We start from the raw sequence: 17,618 nt of genomic DNA, 5'->3' as shown, positions 1-17,618 counted from the left end.
TTCCGATAGATTTCGTGACCTAAATTTTTTTAATATATCGCAAAATGCTTATATATTAAAAATGCATCTCCTACAATTAATTTATAATAAAATATCTGAAAAAGTTGAGATTTTAACGATAGCGCAAAAGGATTTGTAGGTTTTTAAACTCTCGCTGAGCTCGAGATCCACCAGTCTGCTGTTACACTCCTGTTAAACTATTTCTTTATTATTAAGTATTATTTTCTTCGCGCTTACGCCATATACAGTTCAACAGAAAAATTAAAAAAATTAAAAGCAACGTATGTTTAGATGCAGTGTCAAATATTGGCATACAATTTTCTATTTTTTCAGTCTTTTCTTATTTCAATGTTCTCAAATCAATGTTCAGTTTTCTTAGTAAAATGACTTCCAAAACTTTTTTTGTGCTTTGATTATTTGTGTGTTAATTATTTTATTTATTAAAATATCATGTTCTTCATACTTATGCCACATAAAATTCAATTCAGTAGCAAAATCACAAAATATTTAAAAACAGCATAACTTTAAAATTTCCGATAGACAGTCTCACGTGCTGGAGATAAAAATGTTTTAATCCGCACAGCGCAGATCGTTTTCAGAATGTTGAGTTTGTTAATCAAAAATTCATTCATGCTTTACAAAGTATGAAACAAAATTCGAAATTGGGACATCCAAGTGCCCATGTTCGGGTGGATGACTAGACTATTAGAAACTTGATGGCTGTATATACCGTCGTTTTTTCAAAATGTGAGGAACATACATACATTTATGCGGATTCTCTATTACTTAATTTCTTTAAATATAAGACAGGGCGATGATATATGGTGGCAACGATTTGAAAAGTGATACAGCCTTTTAAAGTTTTCGATGCAAGATGCCAAAACGAAATTATAGTTGTTTAGGGCAAATTACCCCTTTGGACTAATAAACGAATACGGTATCCATAATTTCAAAAATTGATGCTAAAGCTATTATTAAAAAATGCCTCTACTCAGATTGTTTGCCTTTTGTGTAAACGGCAATATAAAAAATCTTTCTCGGAGCTAATGGAGCAGTTCTTTCTAGTGATCTTATACTGTGACCACTGTTAGTAGGTTTAAACTAGTTAGTAGGTTAGTAAGTTCTACTGAATTTAAAGAAATTTTTAATTTTTTTGTACCCTTCTATCTATTACTTTTCTTTTCCAGAGCTATATAATCAGAGCCAGACATATCAATTTACACCACATTGGGAGAGCAGTAGAAGAAGATACTGTAGGGAGTGTTCAGATAAGGACTGTACGACTACAATTAGCATAAAACGAACTGGAATATGGTATAAGGACTTTTCAGAATGTACATTTTCAAAAAGTTTACTTTTCCTGATTAACTACACCTTAGATCAGGGTTTCTCGAACTATAGTACATTACATTATAGAGTTTTTTTACACAAAATATTGAAATGAATGTAAAGTAGCGCCTCTTAACATTTCGTTTTAATCATTATCACTCAGATACATATATAGTTTCTCGTTTTTGGCGCCCTTAAAACATTACATAAAAAACTGGTAATAACTTTTATTCCTCAAGATCCAAGAGAAACACGCCGACGTGGAAAATAAAACAGGCAAATCGACATTGTATTTGGCGTCGCTGCAAAATATTTTTTGCAGAATATTTTGATCCTGATGAAGAGGACCGGTTTTGCCCTCGAAATCGATTGGGATTTTACAAAATCTACGCCGAATACAAGGTTGTCGATTTGCCTGTTATTCCTACTTTCTTGAAAATATAGAAAACGACAGTTGAATAAGATATCCGTTTTTTATTCCAAATACCGTGCTAAATAATATTTCAATTCAAGAAAGGGATCAGCTTTTAGATATTTCACATGACAGTAATCTCATGAATTAGTTCAAAAAAGGTAACTTATGCAGTTTTTTGATTAAAAACGAGGACTGAACATGCTACTTCCGACAATGTGATAAAAATTCTAATGCTTTCAACACATCATACGAAACTGAATTTTCAGCCACTCTATTAATTATAAACAAATACATAGGAGAGGGCTGCAACCTGAATCTGATTTAACTATTGAAATTGATGAAGACAAGGTCCGACATATCGAAAGTGGTTACAATGAAACAGGCTCATTCATCGCAGTAATCCTCATCAGTAATAAATCTTCATATTTAATATTATAAATCATTAACGATTTTTTACTATAACATACAGTATATTTATATTTTATTATAATGTAAAATGTTTATTTACGAATGTAGCTAAATGATTTAAATTTTAAAATGCTTTTGTGCTTTGATTTTAAACACTAATTTTGAATCAGAAAATGCTTTTATGACGGTACACATATATTTTATTCTCCTTTATGTAGAATATATTTTAAAAAAGTTTGAAAACTCTTGCCTTAGATCCTATTCCACAGGTATGAATGAAACTGATGAATATTACGCCTTATGACTAAGGAAATCGTGATAGCTAGATCAGAGGTTCTAAACCTTTTTTGGCCGCGAATCTGTAAAATTTACGAAAACATTTTACGGACCGGAGGGTTCCTCCCCTCCCCAAAGAAAAAACGTATTGCAATTATTATATATAAGTATAAATATCATATATAAGTAAATAAACTTTTGAGAAAAATCACAGAAAAATATAAAAAATAATCACATTATCACTGCATATAAAAACAGCGGACCAAAGGTTTCACGAGGGAATATTGCTAGCACCAGGTACCTGGGCCAAAGGCCCTACCCCTAATCGAATGATTGTGCTTTTACTAATATTGTTAAACATTAATCAAAACATAAACATTTCAAGAAGAAATGAGTAGTCAAGTTTAGAAAATGGGAATAAAAATTTTGAAGGTTTAAGAAATTTAACAATTAAGAAAAATTAGAATAAATTAGTATGAAACTAGTCTCAGTAGACGGGAAAAGAATCTTACAAGTATCTGGTGTGGAGGCCTTTCGAACTGATGGCAGTAAATACTGAAAATGAAATACATGGTAAATTACAGTTATTAGAAAGTGCAAGTCCTTTGGTGATAGGAATTAAGTGAGCAGAGTACATAAACATAAAGATGTAATTAGTCATAAGTTACTGGGTGAAGTATTATGGTGTAATTGAAGTTCAATTCGAGCAAGATGTAGCGATGAAGTGATGTAGTACGTTGAAATTAAGTATATGAAGAGAGTAGCAGTAAGCCGAGAAATATAATAGTGAAGTATTATAATAAATATTTTCTAACCTAGTGTTGTAATTAACTTTTTAAAAAAATATGATCTGTAAATGTAAATACAGATACGAATGTAGGCATTTTGTGACACGAATAATTCTTCAAAGAGACTGAATAATATAAACAACTTGTCGATTGAATTTTCAGTCGGCTGAATTTCTTGCACTTTGGCCGCTACTTTATGAATTTTTTGTGATAATGGTAGTCCTCTGAATATGTACGGTCCGCTGGACAAGCGGTTGAGAATCTCAGATCTACTGTACTGAAGCGCCACCTGTCAACCTCTTCACGTCGCGTTTCCTTTACTCACGTGGCAGCATCTGAAATAACCGGAATTTATAATAACACTTGAAATTGGTTAAAAAACTTCTTTATCATTTGCTTAAGTTTTTTTCCTTGTTAATTATTTAAAGAAGTTCTTCCTGTTTATTGCACTAATAATGCAGTTACCATTATGCAACGGATTTAAAAAAAATATTAGGCGTTTCTCCACTGAAAACTCATATGCATCCTTTGAGGTATATGAGTACCTCGTTACCACAAACACATGTTCGTGGCATCACGGAAAATCCCCTATTACTAACAAACGTAAATTAAACAGACACACTGAGAAAGCTTGAGCTAATGCGTTGCGCAGTATGCATGATAACATACACAGATGCCAGATTTTAATATTTTTCTTTTTTAAACGACGGTAGGTGTATTGTTATAATACTTCTGAATTTGGAAGGACTGGGGAATATTGGTTGCAAACCAGCACCGGTCCGCAGACCAGCGGTTCAGAAACACTGAACTAGACTACCGTCGCAGTGCTACTTAATAAGTTGAACAAGTTTTAACTGATCTTCAAAATCTCTTAAATAACATAATAAATACTTATTAACATTTATTCTATCAAACGTAGCAAATCTAAATTTAGAGTTACTAAGGTAATGAATACTGCCTTTGGTTTCTAATTTCATCAATAGAAAGGTAAAAGAAAAGAATCAGAAATATTTTAGGAAATCTTAGGACATTACCAATAAGGACAGCTGAAAGGATAAGTGTAGCTGACAATGTTCATGTTCACAATACAGAAAATGTGCATCCTGGGGATAGGATGGAAGCCCTTTTGGAATTAGTTCAGATGAGAGTGAAGTACGGCACTTTAAGATACTAAATTGAAATACTTATTTATTTAAGTTGATTTCTTTTTATCAGTTTTTCAAACTAATAAATTTCAGAGATTCTTCATCAAAAGGTTTAAAGATGTGGATCTTGAAGTATACAAATTAGACTGTTTTTACATTAAATTTTCCTTATCTAATTGAAAAAAAAACAGCTATGAAAATCTTGGTAGAGAATGTTACCTGAAAGTAATTAGCATATTAAATAAATGAAACAATATGTAAATGGCATCACACAAATAATGTTGCCAAGGGAAATTTAAAAATATAAATATGTAAGTTTCATAGATGAAATGAGGTGAACGATGAATTTTGCCTTTCCCTGTTTGTCGGATACATTTTAATTTATAAGTTTTACTTCGAGTTTCTTGGTAATACGAAATATCATAAAATGCCCTAGAGAGAATAAACAAACTCAAATATAAAAGTATTATTATTTTTTTACAGAGCTAGTACCTTTACCTTACCTATAATACCTTTTCGAAATAACTTATTGTACCTTCTCGAAATATTTTTGCTAAGCAGTAAATTTGGGTCTCAGATAAATTTTATTCTAGCAAGTAACTTGTTATTGGTTAACCCTTTGCGACACGCATATTTAAAATATATTTTAATCTTTAAAAAAATGCCTTAGAATAAGTCAGATGGACTTACTTAAGTGCCTTTAAGGCTTGAAAAAAATTCTGCGCTTTTATTTTTTACGGTGGAAGGTGGGATACCGTTTGTCCCACCATGCAACTAGCACATGTCTTACAGCATATTGGTGTATAGCAGGGAAAAAAAATCCTATGTGGAATGAATAAACAAAATAAAGCGTGCATTCTAAAATATTCATAATAAGCACACTAAAATGCATTTTGTACTTATTGCATATATGCATGACTTGTAAAATTTTGCATATGCACATTTTCCATACATATATTTAATATTTTTAAATTTTAGGAACAAAAGAAATTATTTTCTTGAATATTATTTTAAGATTAAAATTTGATACTCGTACATATGATACTAAATAAAATATTAAAATTGGCACTTGATTCAAAAACATTTATATATGATTAAAATTGAAAAAAAGTCATTTTTCATGAAACTTTGAAAAACATGTTTTTTCATTCTTTTGTAAGCATAGAGGCACTTCACATGTTTCACACACCCAAAATGTTCGTCGTTCTTCTTTCGAAATGCTGCAATATGCACATCTTCTCCTGCTCGTTCTCTTTGCCGTTTCACTTACATTTTTTAGTCTCTTTTCTGGTTGTACGAAAGAGTTTTTAGTTTTTATTTGAACTGGGGATTTCAGTTTTCTTTCAGCTGTTTCTTGCCTGCAATTGCCATTAGACCTTTTATAACTGAGAGAAGAAAATCTTTCATTGTTTTTACATCATGATCAGGTTCGCGAACAAACTTAAATAGAATAAATGCGTTTACTATACTCGCATCTAAAAAGTAAAATAAAAAAAAAATCATGTGCCACCATTTCTTGCTTTTGCGGTCTATTTCATATAGTCCTTTCAGTTGATCAATCAGTCGACATATCCCATATTCTTAATATATGACATAATGCTGTTTGGGCACAGTACTTTTTTTTTTTTGTCTTTCCATCTAGTTCTTTTCTATTAATTTCTTTCATTTCAGTTGCCTTTTCCAAGCAAGACAGGATAGTCTAACTGAAAAGTCTATATATTCTCTTGACATAAATTTGTCTTTTAAATTTTTGGGTAGATACTTCCGATCCATATTTACAGTGCCACATGCATAGATGAGTCTATCTTTAAAAAGCGAAACAAATTATAACTACTTCCTTTTCTTCTTCAGCAATAACTTCAACCTCAGTTATTCTTTCTTGGATTTCAATTTCATCTGAATCAGAACTGACATCTGAAGCATTTGAGTTGCAATCGGATGGCAATTCAGCAAAAAGATCCAAAGCTTCCTGAGTTGTTAATTTTTTCCTAGACATTTTAGCACATCAGAGCATACAACGGATGTAAAAGCGAGCGCAATCACGAAAAAAAAAAAGATGCAAAAAAGAAAAGAAAAAATAATCGTGAGTGCTGCCCTCTATTGAGCGGAAATTCAAGTGTGTGGTGGGACAAATTTTAACCCACTTATTTCAACTGCAAAATTAATGTTATAAAATATTGAATCCAATTAAGATTTTTCAAAATAAAATACCTTTGAATATTAAAAAGAATCATACATATCATAAATTGTATACCAAAATTTTTAAAATATTGAAAAATGCGAGATACATGGATATCACTTTTGTGATCCTATTTTGAATATTTTTTGCTTATGAACTTAAGCCCTGGTATAGTAGTAACATCTACTGAGAAAAATAATAACTAAAATAGATTATTTTTAAAAGATTAGAAAATTTCTAACGGAAATTGCTAACTGAGAAAATAAATATTAATTAGGTGGGACATATATTGACCCACCATGCCGCAAAGGGTTAAAGGTTGATAATTTGTTCCTTGCTTTTCTCAGATTTTTACAATACCTTTTCCCTAATGTTATTCTTTTACATCTCATACTAGGTAGCACATCTCATACTAGGTTACATCTCATACTAGGAAGAAGGATTCTAGACGAAGGGAAGGTCGGGAGACAGGTCGAAAAAATATATAATAAATATAAAAAAAAAAGACCCACGAGGTCCAGTAAATCTTCCTGGTCGAATTCCACATCGCAGCATGACACAAAATCCATCTCTGAATGATTTGTTAAAACCACCATAGATGATTGGATTTATGAAGCTATTAGCAAAAGCTAGGTAGTAAGCGAAAAAAACGAAGCTGTCCATCCATCTGGGTGCCTGAAAAAAAACAAATCCAGATATTCGCCAAAAATACGTTAAAAACATTAAAAAACAAAAAAATTCATTAAAAGCTTTTGAAATATAGTACGCTCATAATTTATTTACTACATGAATTACAAAAATACTTTCATACAAAAAAAAATGTTAAAAAACATGCTTTCGGATAGTTTGATATGTTGAAATAAATTCTATAAAATGGCGCTGCATTTCATTTGATGACTTTTTTATGTCCTATCCAGCAGGCAACATTTTTCAAATGCGCTCAAGTCAAATTTCAGCCAATGGCAAAGGGTTATAAACTTTTTTATAGACATTTCAAACAAGCATTGTCGTAAAAGAAAAAAATATATAATTTCTTGCAGGGGTAAACACTTTTACTTAAACGATTATCCGTTCGGATCAAAACGGATTCAGATGAAGTTGATGAGGAGTCTGTATTTGTATACTGTATCTTCTGCATTCTTATGAATCTGTATTCTTCAAATACGGCAAATGTAAATTCTTTTTCAAAGTGATTAATGAGTCATTACAAATCGAGAAATCTTGTTCTGTATTAGAATTTCTGCGACAGTCGAAGCTCTTCCATAAGCAAAAGATTCCTGTCATTACTAATGTAGTCTATGATAACTACATACAACATATGTTATCCTTAGTTGTACGAAGCAAAAATATGAGAATTTCCAAAGGGATTCTTTCAAATCGTGCTCCTATACATGTAAGATGTTTTTTCATCACCCCTTGCCTATGTGATGTAATGAATAGCACGTCTGACTAGCAGTCGAAATGTCCACATATGGCAACTTAGAGATGGCCTTACTGATTTCTCTTGTTTCCTCGTTAAAAAGCTCAATAGATTACACAGTGGTGGCCGACTAAACACAGTGGATAATCATTCGTCACCACCTGAATTTAACGACTGTACCCCACTTCTTCCCAGTCGCCCGTTCATAAAAGAGGAAATATTAAAATTTTCTTTTATTTTCCTGTATGCTTCGTAGCGTAATTGGCAGAACCCCCGGTTAGCAATCGGAAGATTCAGAGGTCAAATCCTCTCGAAGACATAGTTGATATTCTTATGCTTCAAATTTCGAAATTTCTAAAACTTTTATAAATAACGCCGGAACTAAAATGTGGTGGATACATCATCACATAGATTTGGCGATTGGGTCCCTTTCTCGCAACTCTCCCTTTCAGAGGGAAAAAGAATAAGAAACTTTCTTCTTTCTCACCGTTTGCCTTCGTTTCGTAGTAGGAAAAACGTCAGGCTAGAAACCTGAAGTACCGCAATTCGAATACCAGTGATGGCATCGTTGATTTGTCACATTTCTCGTGTCCGAAAAATTATAATCACTCTACGCTTTATAGAGCTGTAATCATCCTCATTCACGTGAGCAGAACTCCTTACATGCTACACACGCATAAGAAGATTTAAAAAATGCTTTCACATTCGTTTCAGACTTATCTCCCCCAAAAGTCATTAGTTTACGGAATACCTGTGTTACACTAAAAAGGCCTCTGGCCCACCAGCGGCCGAGCGGTAAAGTCGCTGAGTACTGGTAGTTCGGTCCGAGGTTCGAATCCCGCGAACGGGCTGGCTGCATGGGCGTTTTCGTGGTTTTTCCCCATGTGCAACGTCTATAAGAGCCAGTTTCCGTTAGAAAATCCTCCACGCAGGCATCCTTCTCCTTAGGCAAAAAGCCCTAGTGTGCTTTGCTATAACTAAATAAACCAAACCAAAAGGCCTCTAAAAAGCTACTGTGAGCTCGGACAGAGCTCTAACATGAACTGCCATCTAAAAGTCTTTTCGTCATCGACTTCCCATTTGTGGTAGAGAACTCCGTCTTGCAGGTAAAGCGAATCCCATAGAGGCAAAACAACATTTTCACTGTCAGATTAAAGGACGGCATTTTCTGTTAGCTGGATTTAAAATTTTTTTAAAATTAGATTATTGGTCTACTTTCAGGACTTTCAATTTTGGCCTTTCTCCGTCCTTCGTTGTTCCATGAATTAATCTCTAATATTCTACTAGACTAAGTTATCTGAAGTCTGCGTTAACTTATCTGAACACTATGACTTCAAAGCTTGATTCTTTATTCTTTGGCATTTGAACAGTAAATGGACTTTAAAGTGCAAGATCTTCTTGAAATTAGCGTCACAATTTTCATGCCAAGTTTATTTGCGACGCTGAATTTCCATGTAGCATTCTTGTAGCCGCTGTATCCATTTAGCTACTAGACCATCCGAATTTCTAGATAAACTTGTCGACTTAGTAAGACACAATCAGTGTGCAAGCAGAATTTGGCGGTAGAAGAGATAATGATGAAAATGTTCTGATGCCTTTACGACTTCTAATACCTAAGAATTCTTTCTATGTTACACTAATATCTTTGTAACTTTGAGAGACGTTTATAAAATAGGTTACAACATACCAATAACAATAAATTCAGACAGAGCTGCTTCGATCTCTTCATTGCTGTCATCAGTGCTGAAATTAAAGTCATATTCAGATTCCCGATATACTAAAACAAGACGGATATTAAGGCTTCTTTTAGGGATGTAAATGCTTGATCGCACACTTCAAGGCAGTGAGTTTTGGTTTTTCTTTTGTTAGGATATATAAAGGCTTTGTGATCCTAGTTAAAGATTTAAGAAATCTTCAGGAATACATGCAACGACAAGAAAACACTTAAATTGGTGCACGTTTTGAGTATGATACCCGACACGAACAACTTCGATTTTTCGGAATTGTGCACAAACTGTCTGTATAGCTGTTTTGATTGACATAGTTAATATCTTAGCGAAATAATTTGCGTTTTCTTTCTCAAATTACCATCCCTTATGTATCTGAAGCAATTTTATGATTCTTAAATATTCCTCAGATTTGTGTGAAACTCTTATAATATTATCGAGATAAACAAGATAGGATTCATATGAGAATCCTCTCAAAATCATGCTTGTTATAAGTTCAAATGTCGCCGAAAACGATCTCTATACCCCTTGCCAGTAAATACTATTAGTATGCAGAGTAAAAAAAAGAAAAATAGTTTTCTGTCAAAGTGCACATAATTGTGTGAAATGTATCCTTTGTCTGCAGATCAGCAGGATAGGTGATGATGAAGGATTAATAGAAGGTTCATTGATGTCACTGTCATGTATCTTCTTTAGGACGGTTTGGACTAATTCATGCTAATTACATTTAAATTTAATACTTTTAGATTTAAAAGTAATTTTTTAATACTTTTAAATTCCTCTAATTAATCTGTAGCTTTAAGATGATTAGCATTTAATTCTAACCTGCTGATTTGACTTTAATTCAGGTACAGAAAGCTTCTTATCGAGGGAACTTTGAATGATGCTTGCCACGAAAGAACATGGAACGATTTCGTTTCTCATTAATGAAAGTACGTAGCCTCTCACTTCTATTAATTAGTAATTCGTATGAGCAGCGTTTCATGAGTTTTAGCTATAACTGTAATGTTGTAAAAAGGATCAGTGATAGTGCACCTTGTCGTTACACTATACATTGCTATTTGCTTCAGACCTTGATATCTCTTCATTAGAGATGCTTATTTGATTACTTTTAGTATAACATATATATGCGTTAAATAAACATGCATAATGCGTTAATTAAATAAATAAGTAAATATGAACTATACATAAAACTATAAAAATACATAAAATATAAGCTGCAAACAAATAAACAAATAGTTACATAAATTTGCAACGTTAATTTCTGCTTTTCTGTTAATTTTAACAAACATGTTTGATATCTTTTAGGGAAGTATCTAACTATCTTTGGTAATCTGTGAGAAAGGATGTAAACTGTGTAACTAAGCATAAATAATTATTTCTGTCACAGATCATATTGTCACTCTTTCGCATAGCATTCTATTCACAGTCTAGGGTTTTCATTTTCGTTGAAATAAGATTGATAAAAAGGGGGGGGGAACTCATGATATATGTTGTTAATGAAAGATTAAAGTATGCATTATAGCCTAAGCGAGAAACATAATTTAAAACAGAAATAAGAAGACGTGGTTTATGATAAATGTGTGTCTTATAAATTTTGAGATAAGTATTAATTAAATGCTTAAGTTTCTCAAAAAAGCTTCAGTATGAAATAAAAGATTATGTACATGTTATAAATAAATTAACTTACTACATAATCAATGGAGCTATATGCGGAATGCAGAACTACCACTTGAAATGGAGTCCAGCAAACAATGAATGCCACTAGGACTACACATACCATTTTAATAACCTACGAAAGAAAAAAAGGAATTATGTCTAAATAGCTTAACAAATTTAACAAAAACTTGTACTCTTTCATTAAATAATATGTTAAACATCAATTTTCAAAAATATTTCCTAATTGAACACCATTTAATAACACGCCCTGTTTAATAATAATTATGTTTATTTTAATGTACGAATACTTTATTTATATAAAATCATATGTTAATATAAAAGCTTACTAAAACAATGCTACTTGATTTGGGAAAAGGTTCAACAAACCTTCTTCTGAAGGAGCTACCATAGAAGCATCAACATCTGAGATTTTTCAGTATGGACTACCCATAGCAGGGGGTCTAAACCAGGGGGAGAATTTCATATTTTCAAGGGGGATGCCTTGTATTAAACTGTTAACTCCTTAACCCTTTGTGGCACAGTGTGTCCGGTCTGGACACACCTAAAAATTTCCTTCTGTAAGCACAGAAAAATTGAATGAAAAAGGATTTATAGGTTACTATAGGTTACTCTGAACCTTCTTTATTTATAGTAGATGGCAGCTCAACACAAACCAGTCCATATATTTTAGCCATTTTTAGTTTTTTAAGACCCTCTTTTTCAAAGAAATCTTCCAGATTTTTTTTAGTGTATAAAAGGAATTGTTTGAAAAGAAATTTATATGTTATTTTTTGGCTGTATGCAAATCTACTTATTCTATATTAGTTTTAAATTTTTACCTTGAAATCTTGCCTAAAATCAAACGGCGAACCCTAGGTGTTCCCCCACCGGGCTCACGGATAATCTAGGACAACTGTATTCTTTGTTTCTCCGCATCTCATCGGTCAGTTCATTGACAACAATGCTCGTTTTAGCACTCTTTTCGAAGCTCTATTCAATCAGTGTGTTCACTTTGGGCACTTTCACAGAATTAAAAGATAAGTGCTATCTTCACAAAATTTTACTTGTGTACTCTTCTAGGCCTAATTAGACTGCCTAACATTTTTTCTAATCAAAACTCTAACTTTAAAAGGTAGCGTGCCGGAAAGGGTTAACTGCTCAATGAAATGAATTTCCTTCTGCAGTGGTAAGCAGTCACAGTAAAAACCGGTCTTGGCGAAAAGAGGTGGTGTTAACACCGGAGAGCACGAACTCGAGGTTCAACATACACCTCTCTTCCTCCGTATTTCAAACTTTTTTAAGCTTCCAATTTTATTAGTTAAATTTCCTTCGACATATTTTCTTATTCTTTCTTATCATGAATTACAACATCTAAAACAAGCACTTAAAAATCCAGCGCTTAGCAAGTTAAAAATCTAAACCAAGTTCTTTAAAAATATTTTTTGTTATTTATGATCTCTTGACTATATTTCTAAGAAAACAATATTTTTTTATATCAAAATGAGTAAAAGAAGTCGCTCCAAACAGAATCAAAATAGCTGGCGGTATGATTAATTAAGATATTTGAGTGATATAGCTAGAGTTATGCAGATATATTTTTGAATGCAGTTTTTCTGAAAGGTTTAAAAGTAAGAATACAAATAGAAAGTTTTCAATCTCTCATTCATAGAAATGCTAAAATTAAAAGTTTATCATTTAGTATAACTTACGATTCATATGGCCCGTAAAACAAGATTCTCGGCCGTTTCGTTTCGTTGATTGAAACTTAAAGTGATTAAACCATATGATTTAAATTTTTGTTTTTCCAAGATCCGTTTTACACATCACTGGGAAAAGTTATTCTGGACAGATTTCAGATAAAAATGAAAAAGCTTAGGAATTGGAATTTTCCTATTCTGGACAGATCTCAGATAAAAATGAAAAAGTTTAGAAATTGGAATTTTCCTATGTCTGCTGCTCCAGCATTACAGCAGAGTGCATGTTCCTACTAAAAAGCATCATACTAAATTGTTGCAGTTTAAAAGCACCTTATTTCATTTAACCATTGAACTGAGACTGAATAATACAATTCATTAAAGATATATTTACGAAATACAACAATCAATTAAAGATAACTATTTTGCAATTCCAGAACTGGCAACACTGGCACGAGACTATACGCTCATAGCAAAGCAAGTACCTATCAGGTTGCTCGATAGTAGCATTAAGGAACGCCGAATTAAATGTTCATAAAACTAGTCTCACAGAAACACTTATAGAAATGGCTGGTACGATAAAATAGAGCCGAGAACTATTATAAAAGTTTTCAGTAAAACGGGTCAACTACGCTTTGGAATAATTATGAAATTGCTAGGAGTGCATAGTGAATGTTGCATGTCGCAGACAGGTGTGAATGAATATTTTTTAGATGGTCGAGAATTTTTTTGTATTCGTAGTTTCGTGTACAGAAAGAACCAGTACAGAGCCAAATTGATAATGCAAATATTTGTGAGATTTTGGAGCATTTAAAGGACTGATTTTGGGGAATAAGGCACATTTGGAGATGAGAGTTTGGATCTTTCAGCATGATCAAGCGCTAGTTCATTCACGATTCTTGGTAACTGAAATTCTTGAACTATTATAACGATAAAGATTCCTTCATTACATGCACCCTAAGACTAGATCTCGAAATGTGCGATTTTTCGTTTTCAGAAAGTAGTAATCTGCAATAATAAGACATCGATTTAATGGTGTCGAAGACATTAAACGAAACACGGCAAAGGTTTTAACAGCTAAACAACTTTAAATAACTTTCGCATTGGTAGAAATGCATTAAATTGCATGGAGACTGTTTTGAAATAGTGTAGAATAGACATTTAGTTGAAGTCATTCAATACGAAAACTCCGTTTATTTAATTGTTGTACATCGTAGTCATGCATTTTTTTAAACACTTTGTATTATAATTTTCAATATGTTGAAATAAAGCTAATTAATTAAACTGAGACTATGAATCTTCTGATTAATGCTATGAACTTATGAATGAAACATACCTTTTTTCGAGCTCGATACTGCACATTTATGTTCGCTGCATGTCTTTCTCCTGGTACTTCAGAAATCCACAATTTCCACAGTATTAGTGAATAAGCTGTAATCATGATACCAATAGGGAGAAAATATAATGCCACGCTTACTACTATATAGTAAACCTTGCGCAGTGTTTCTTCATACATGCATCCTCCGATACTTTCGTCGTAGTAAATATTCAAGGGCCAGTGTTCCCGACATGTCGCTACATCAAAATCTATATACTGCAAAAAAATAATTCTTTTAGAGATACAAGTAATATTTTAAATAATGGGTTGATACTATTGCATTGTTGAACTATTTTTCTGCTTTTTTTATGTTACAATAACGGAAAGTTACATACTTATGTATTTTCCTGTCGATCGTCGAAGTTGGCTAAGATCCCTCCCTGCTGACTGCGGCTGAAGCGCTCTGAAGTTACTTACACAATCAACACATACAATTTGGGAATTTAGTATATAATTTTGGACCGCTCGAGTTATGTCCCAGTCCATTACATGTTGTTTCGTTGAAGGTAAGCTTCAAATTTTAATATTTTTTTTCAAAATGAGAGAGAAAAATAGAATAGATAATAAATCATTATACTTTGATAAAACTAAATACGCTTATCGAGGATTAATCGGGTTGCAAAACGCCAAAGCGATAGTCTTGTAACTGTGCTGTGATTATTCATTACAAGCGCTAAATCTCACTGTTTGGCGACAGATTTATTTGCTGAAAATGTTGAACGGGACTGCGCGTTAAGTCCATAAAAAGCCAGTAAAAAGCCAGTACAAACGTTTTTCTTTCTGGCTTCACATTATGTAATGCAATTTATTTTTCCTTTCATAGGTTTTCCTAAAATGTTATGCAAATGTAACGCGAAATTTTAAAAATTACCTACCAATGACATATTTTGATAGCAACTGCATATAATGAACCTGATTAATGCTATGAACTTAATTTCCTGTACGTACATTCCACCGGCTGATAGGTTACAATATTTGAATATGGCAAAACACACACGGGCTATCTGCCTAGAGGAAAGAACGAAAGTCTTCTTCGAGAACATTTTAAAGTGTTACGTATTCATATTACCACAAAAACCAACCATGTAGCCAGACTGGCCTCCTGAAATTGAAACCGGATCGAATTCTAGGAACTCAGTGGTCTTAACTGCACAATCATTGGAGGCTGCTATCAGTTAACAATATTGTATTATCACTTATATACAGTTCTAAACAGCGAGATTGGTCTTTTTTCTACAAATGTATGTTGTAAGTAAAATCTCGGAAAAAGACAAAAAGTGAAGTACAAAATTCCACTTTACTGAAAAAGAACTTAAATGTTGTTTATAGAATCTTACATTTTATAAAAGGATGAAAATTGGTTTTATAATAACTGCAGTCTTCCATATTACTGAAATTATAAAAAAGAAGCCCTAAATTAATATTATATAGTTTTCCTTCCAATGAATGGCTGCAACTTGATTTGATAAGGACTATAAATATCGGAAAAAATTTCATACAGAAATATAGTCATGATTGTTAGACTGTCATTCATTATTGCCCAAATGCTTTAGGTGGTACACCTAAGATGTGAATGGTCTCTTAGATCCTGTGTATTAAACATTCTACTACAGTAAATGTGATGGCTAAATCATTCACCGAAATTGTCCACTACTTGGATGTGAGCGAAATGCAACAGTAATTGTATTGTATCAATGCGTTTAAGAGCCTCAAATTTTCTGATTGGTACATCAATAAAAGCTTGAAGGTACCATCACTAATATATAATTTTAATTGCCGGATTCTCTCTGCTGATAACAAGTTATTCATTTACACAATCATATTGCTTCCTATGCTTTGATATGTTAACCTTATATGGACATTTTCATGCCGCATAAACTGAGGAAACTATGAACAGCCGAAACTGTATCCTGAGATAAATCTCTAACAGATCATGGTATATTCGGACCAGCAAAATACATGAGAAACTGGGCGTTCCTCAGTTACGCGCTACCTATCACCAACTACCGCACAACATTCATAAACGTTTCAGAGAAAATAGCCATTCCATCTTCTCAATTTTTAATTATGATTGCTGCTCTCCAGATAATATCAAACGGCTAATGGCCATATTAAGCAATAATATGTGAATAACTCGCAGTTGACGTTATGACTTTATATTTTGAGTCTATTATTTTGCATTTTGTACATTACGGTATCTTAGTATTTCGTTCTGTATCAACATTGGCTGCAATTATACCACTTACTCTATGTGTTTGAGTATCTTGTACTAAGAACATTTCGATTTTGTCAATGCCTCATATGAGTTCTGCTCAAGGACACTTAGACTGTGATATCTCCCCGTGTTTTATCTCTTATCTACACCCGTCGCCAGCTCGTTCCGCAATTTTACATCTTAAGTTGCACTCATATCCTTAATTTTGTTTTGCTTATTGAGAAGTATTCTTATATTGCGAATTTATTTCCGACCCATTTAAAATTTGAAATTTACGACAGGATTTGGATCCAGAACACGAGTACCGCGATGTTTACACTATTCTCTCTGGGATACTAAGAGCTAATGGCCTTAATAATAGGCATTAGGATTTGCTCGACGATTGGAGCTTTTGCCCCTTAGGTTGCTTTATTTACCAAAAAATGTCTTGTTTTCGGACTTGCTTTCCAATAAATTACAGTCTCATCATAGTCAAACACCTAGTTATACCAATTACAGACTTCTGCTGATTTGTTTCCGTTAAATTATCCGAGAAATTTTCAAAAGTTTTAGTGTCATTCGAAACCTTCTGTGCACTTAGCATTGAGCTATAATAAGCTATAATTGAGCCTTTTCCTCAAAAAATGAAGTCTCAGAAGCGGCCAAGCGTTAAAATTGCTGAACACTGGTATTGCTGTCCAGAGTCCGTATTCTGGCAATTCTGCATGAGCTTTGTCGTGGCTTTCTTCATGTGTAACATGTATAAGAGTAAAGTGACCACATTCATATGGCTTGTCTATAAATATACAAAAATATATTTATTATTAACTATTGGTAAATATAAAAGTATTTTTTAAAACAATAATTTGAATATTATGTTTTTTAATTAATTTAAAATTTTAGTAAAAAATATGATTTTCTTTCACGGTCATATTTTTTATCTCAGTAATTCGGAACATTTATTAAATAATAATTAATAGATAGAATCATCGTAATAGATTCGGAT

General features: G+C 32.7%; 1 protein-coding gene across 4 annotated transcripts in view; it reads right to left on the bottom strand.

The window, feature by feature from the left end:
• The window catches only part of LOC118199645 (QRFP-like peptide receptor), a 475,922-nt gene that overhangs the window by 67,900 nt on the left and 390,404 nt on the right, over window positions 1-17,618 (bottom strand). For all 4 annotated transcript variants that reach the window (XR_015040838.1, XM_085815859.1, XM_085815860.1 and 1 more), the window contains exons 4-6: window positions 14,377-14,634; window positions 11,378-11,479; window positions 7,053-7,215 (exon numbers count right to left, since the gene is read on the bottom strand). Coding sequence is in view for 3 of the 4 variants with exons in the window: in XM_085815859.1 (XP_085671985.1) it covers window positions 7,053-7,215; window positions 11,378-11,479; window positions 14,377-14,634 (523 nt within the window). In the remaining variant the exon portion in view is untranslated. The remainder of the gene's footprint in view (window positions 1-7,052; window positions 7,216-11,377; window positions 11,480-14,376; window positions 14,635-17,618) is intronic.

This window comes from Stegodyphus dumicola, chromosome 4 (genome assembly GCF_044657685.1).
Source record: "Stegodyphus dumicola isolate Sdum_Otavi_A_Nest chromosome 4, ASM4465768v1".
In the NCBI taxonomy this organism is placed as follows: Eukaryota; Metazoa; Arthropoda; class Arachnida; order Araneae; family Eresidae; genus Stegodyphus; species Stegodyphus dumicola.
Note: the sequence above shows the minus strand (reverse complement) of the source record. Positions and strands in the feature narration are given on the sequence as shown.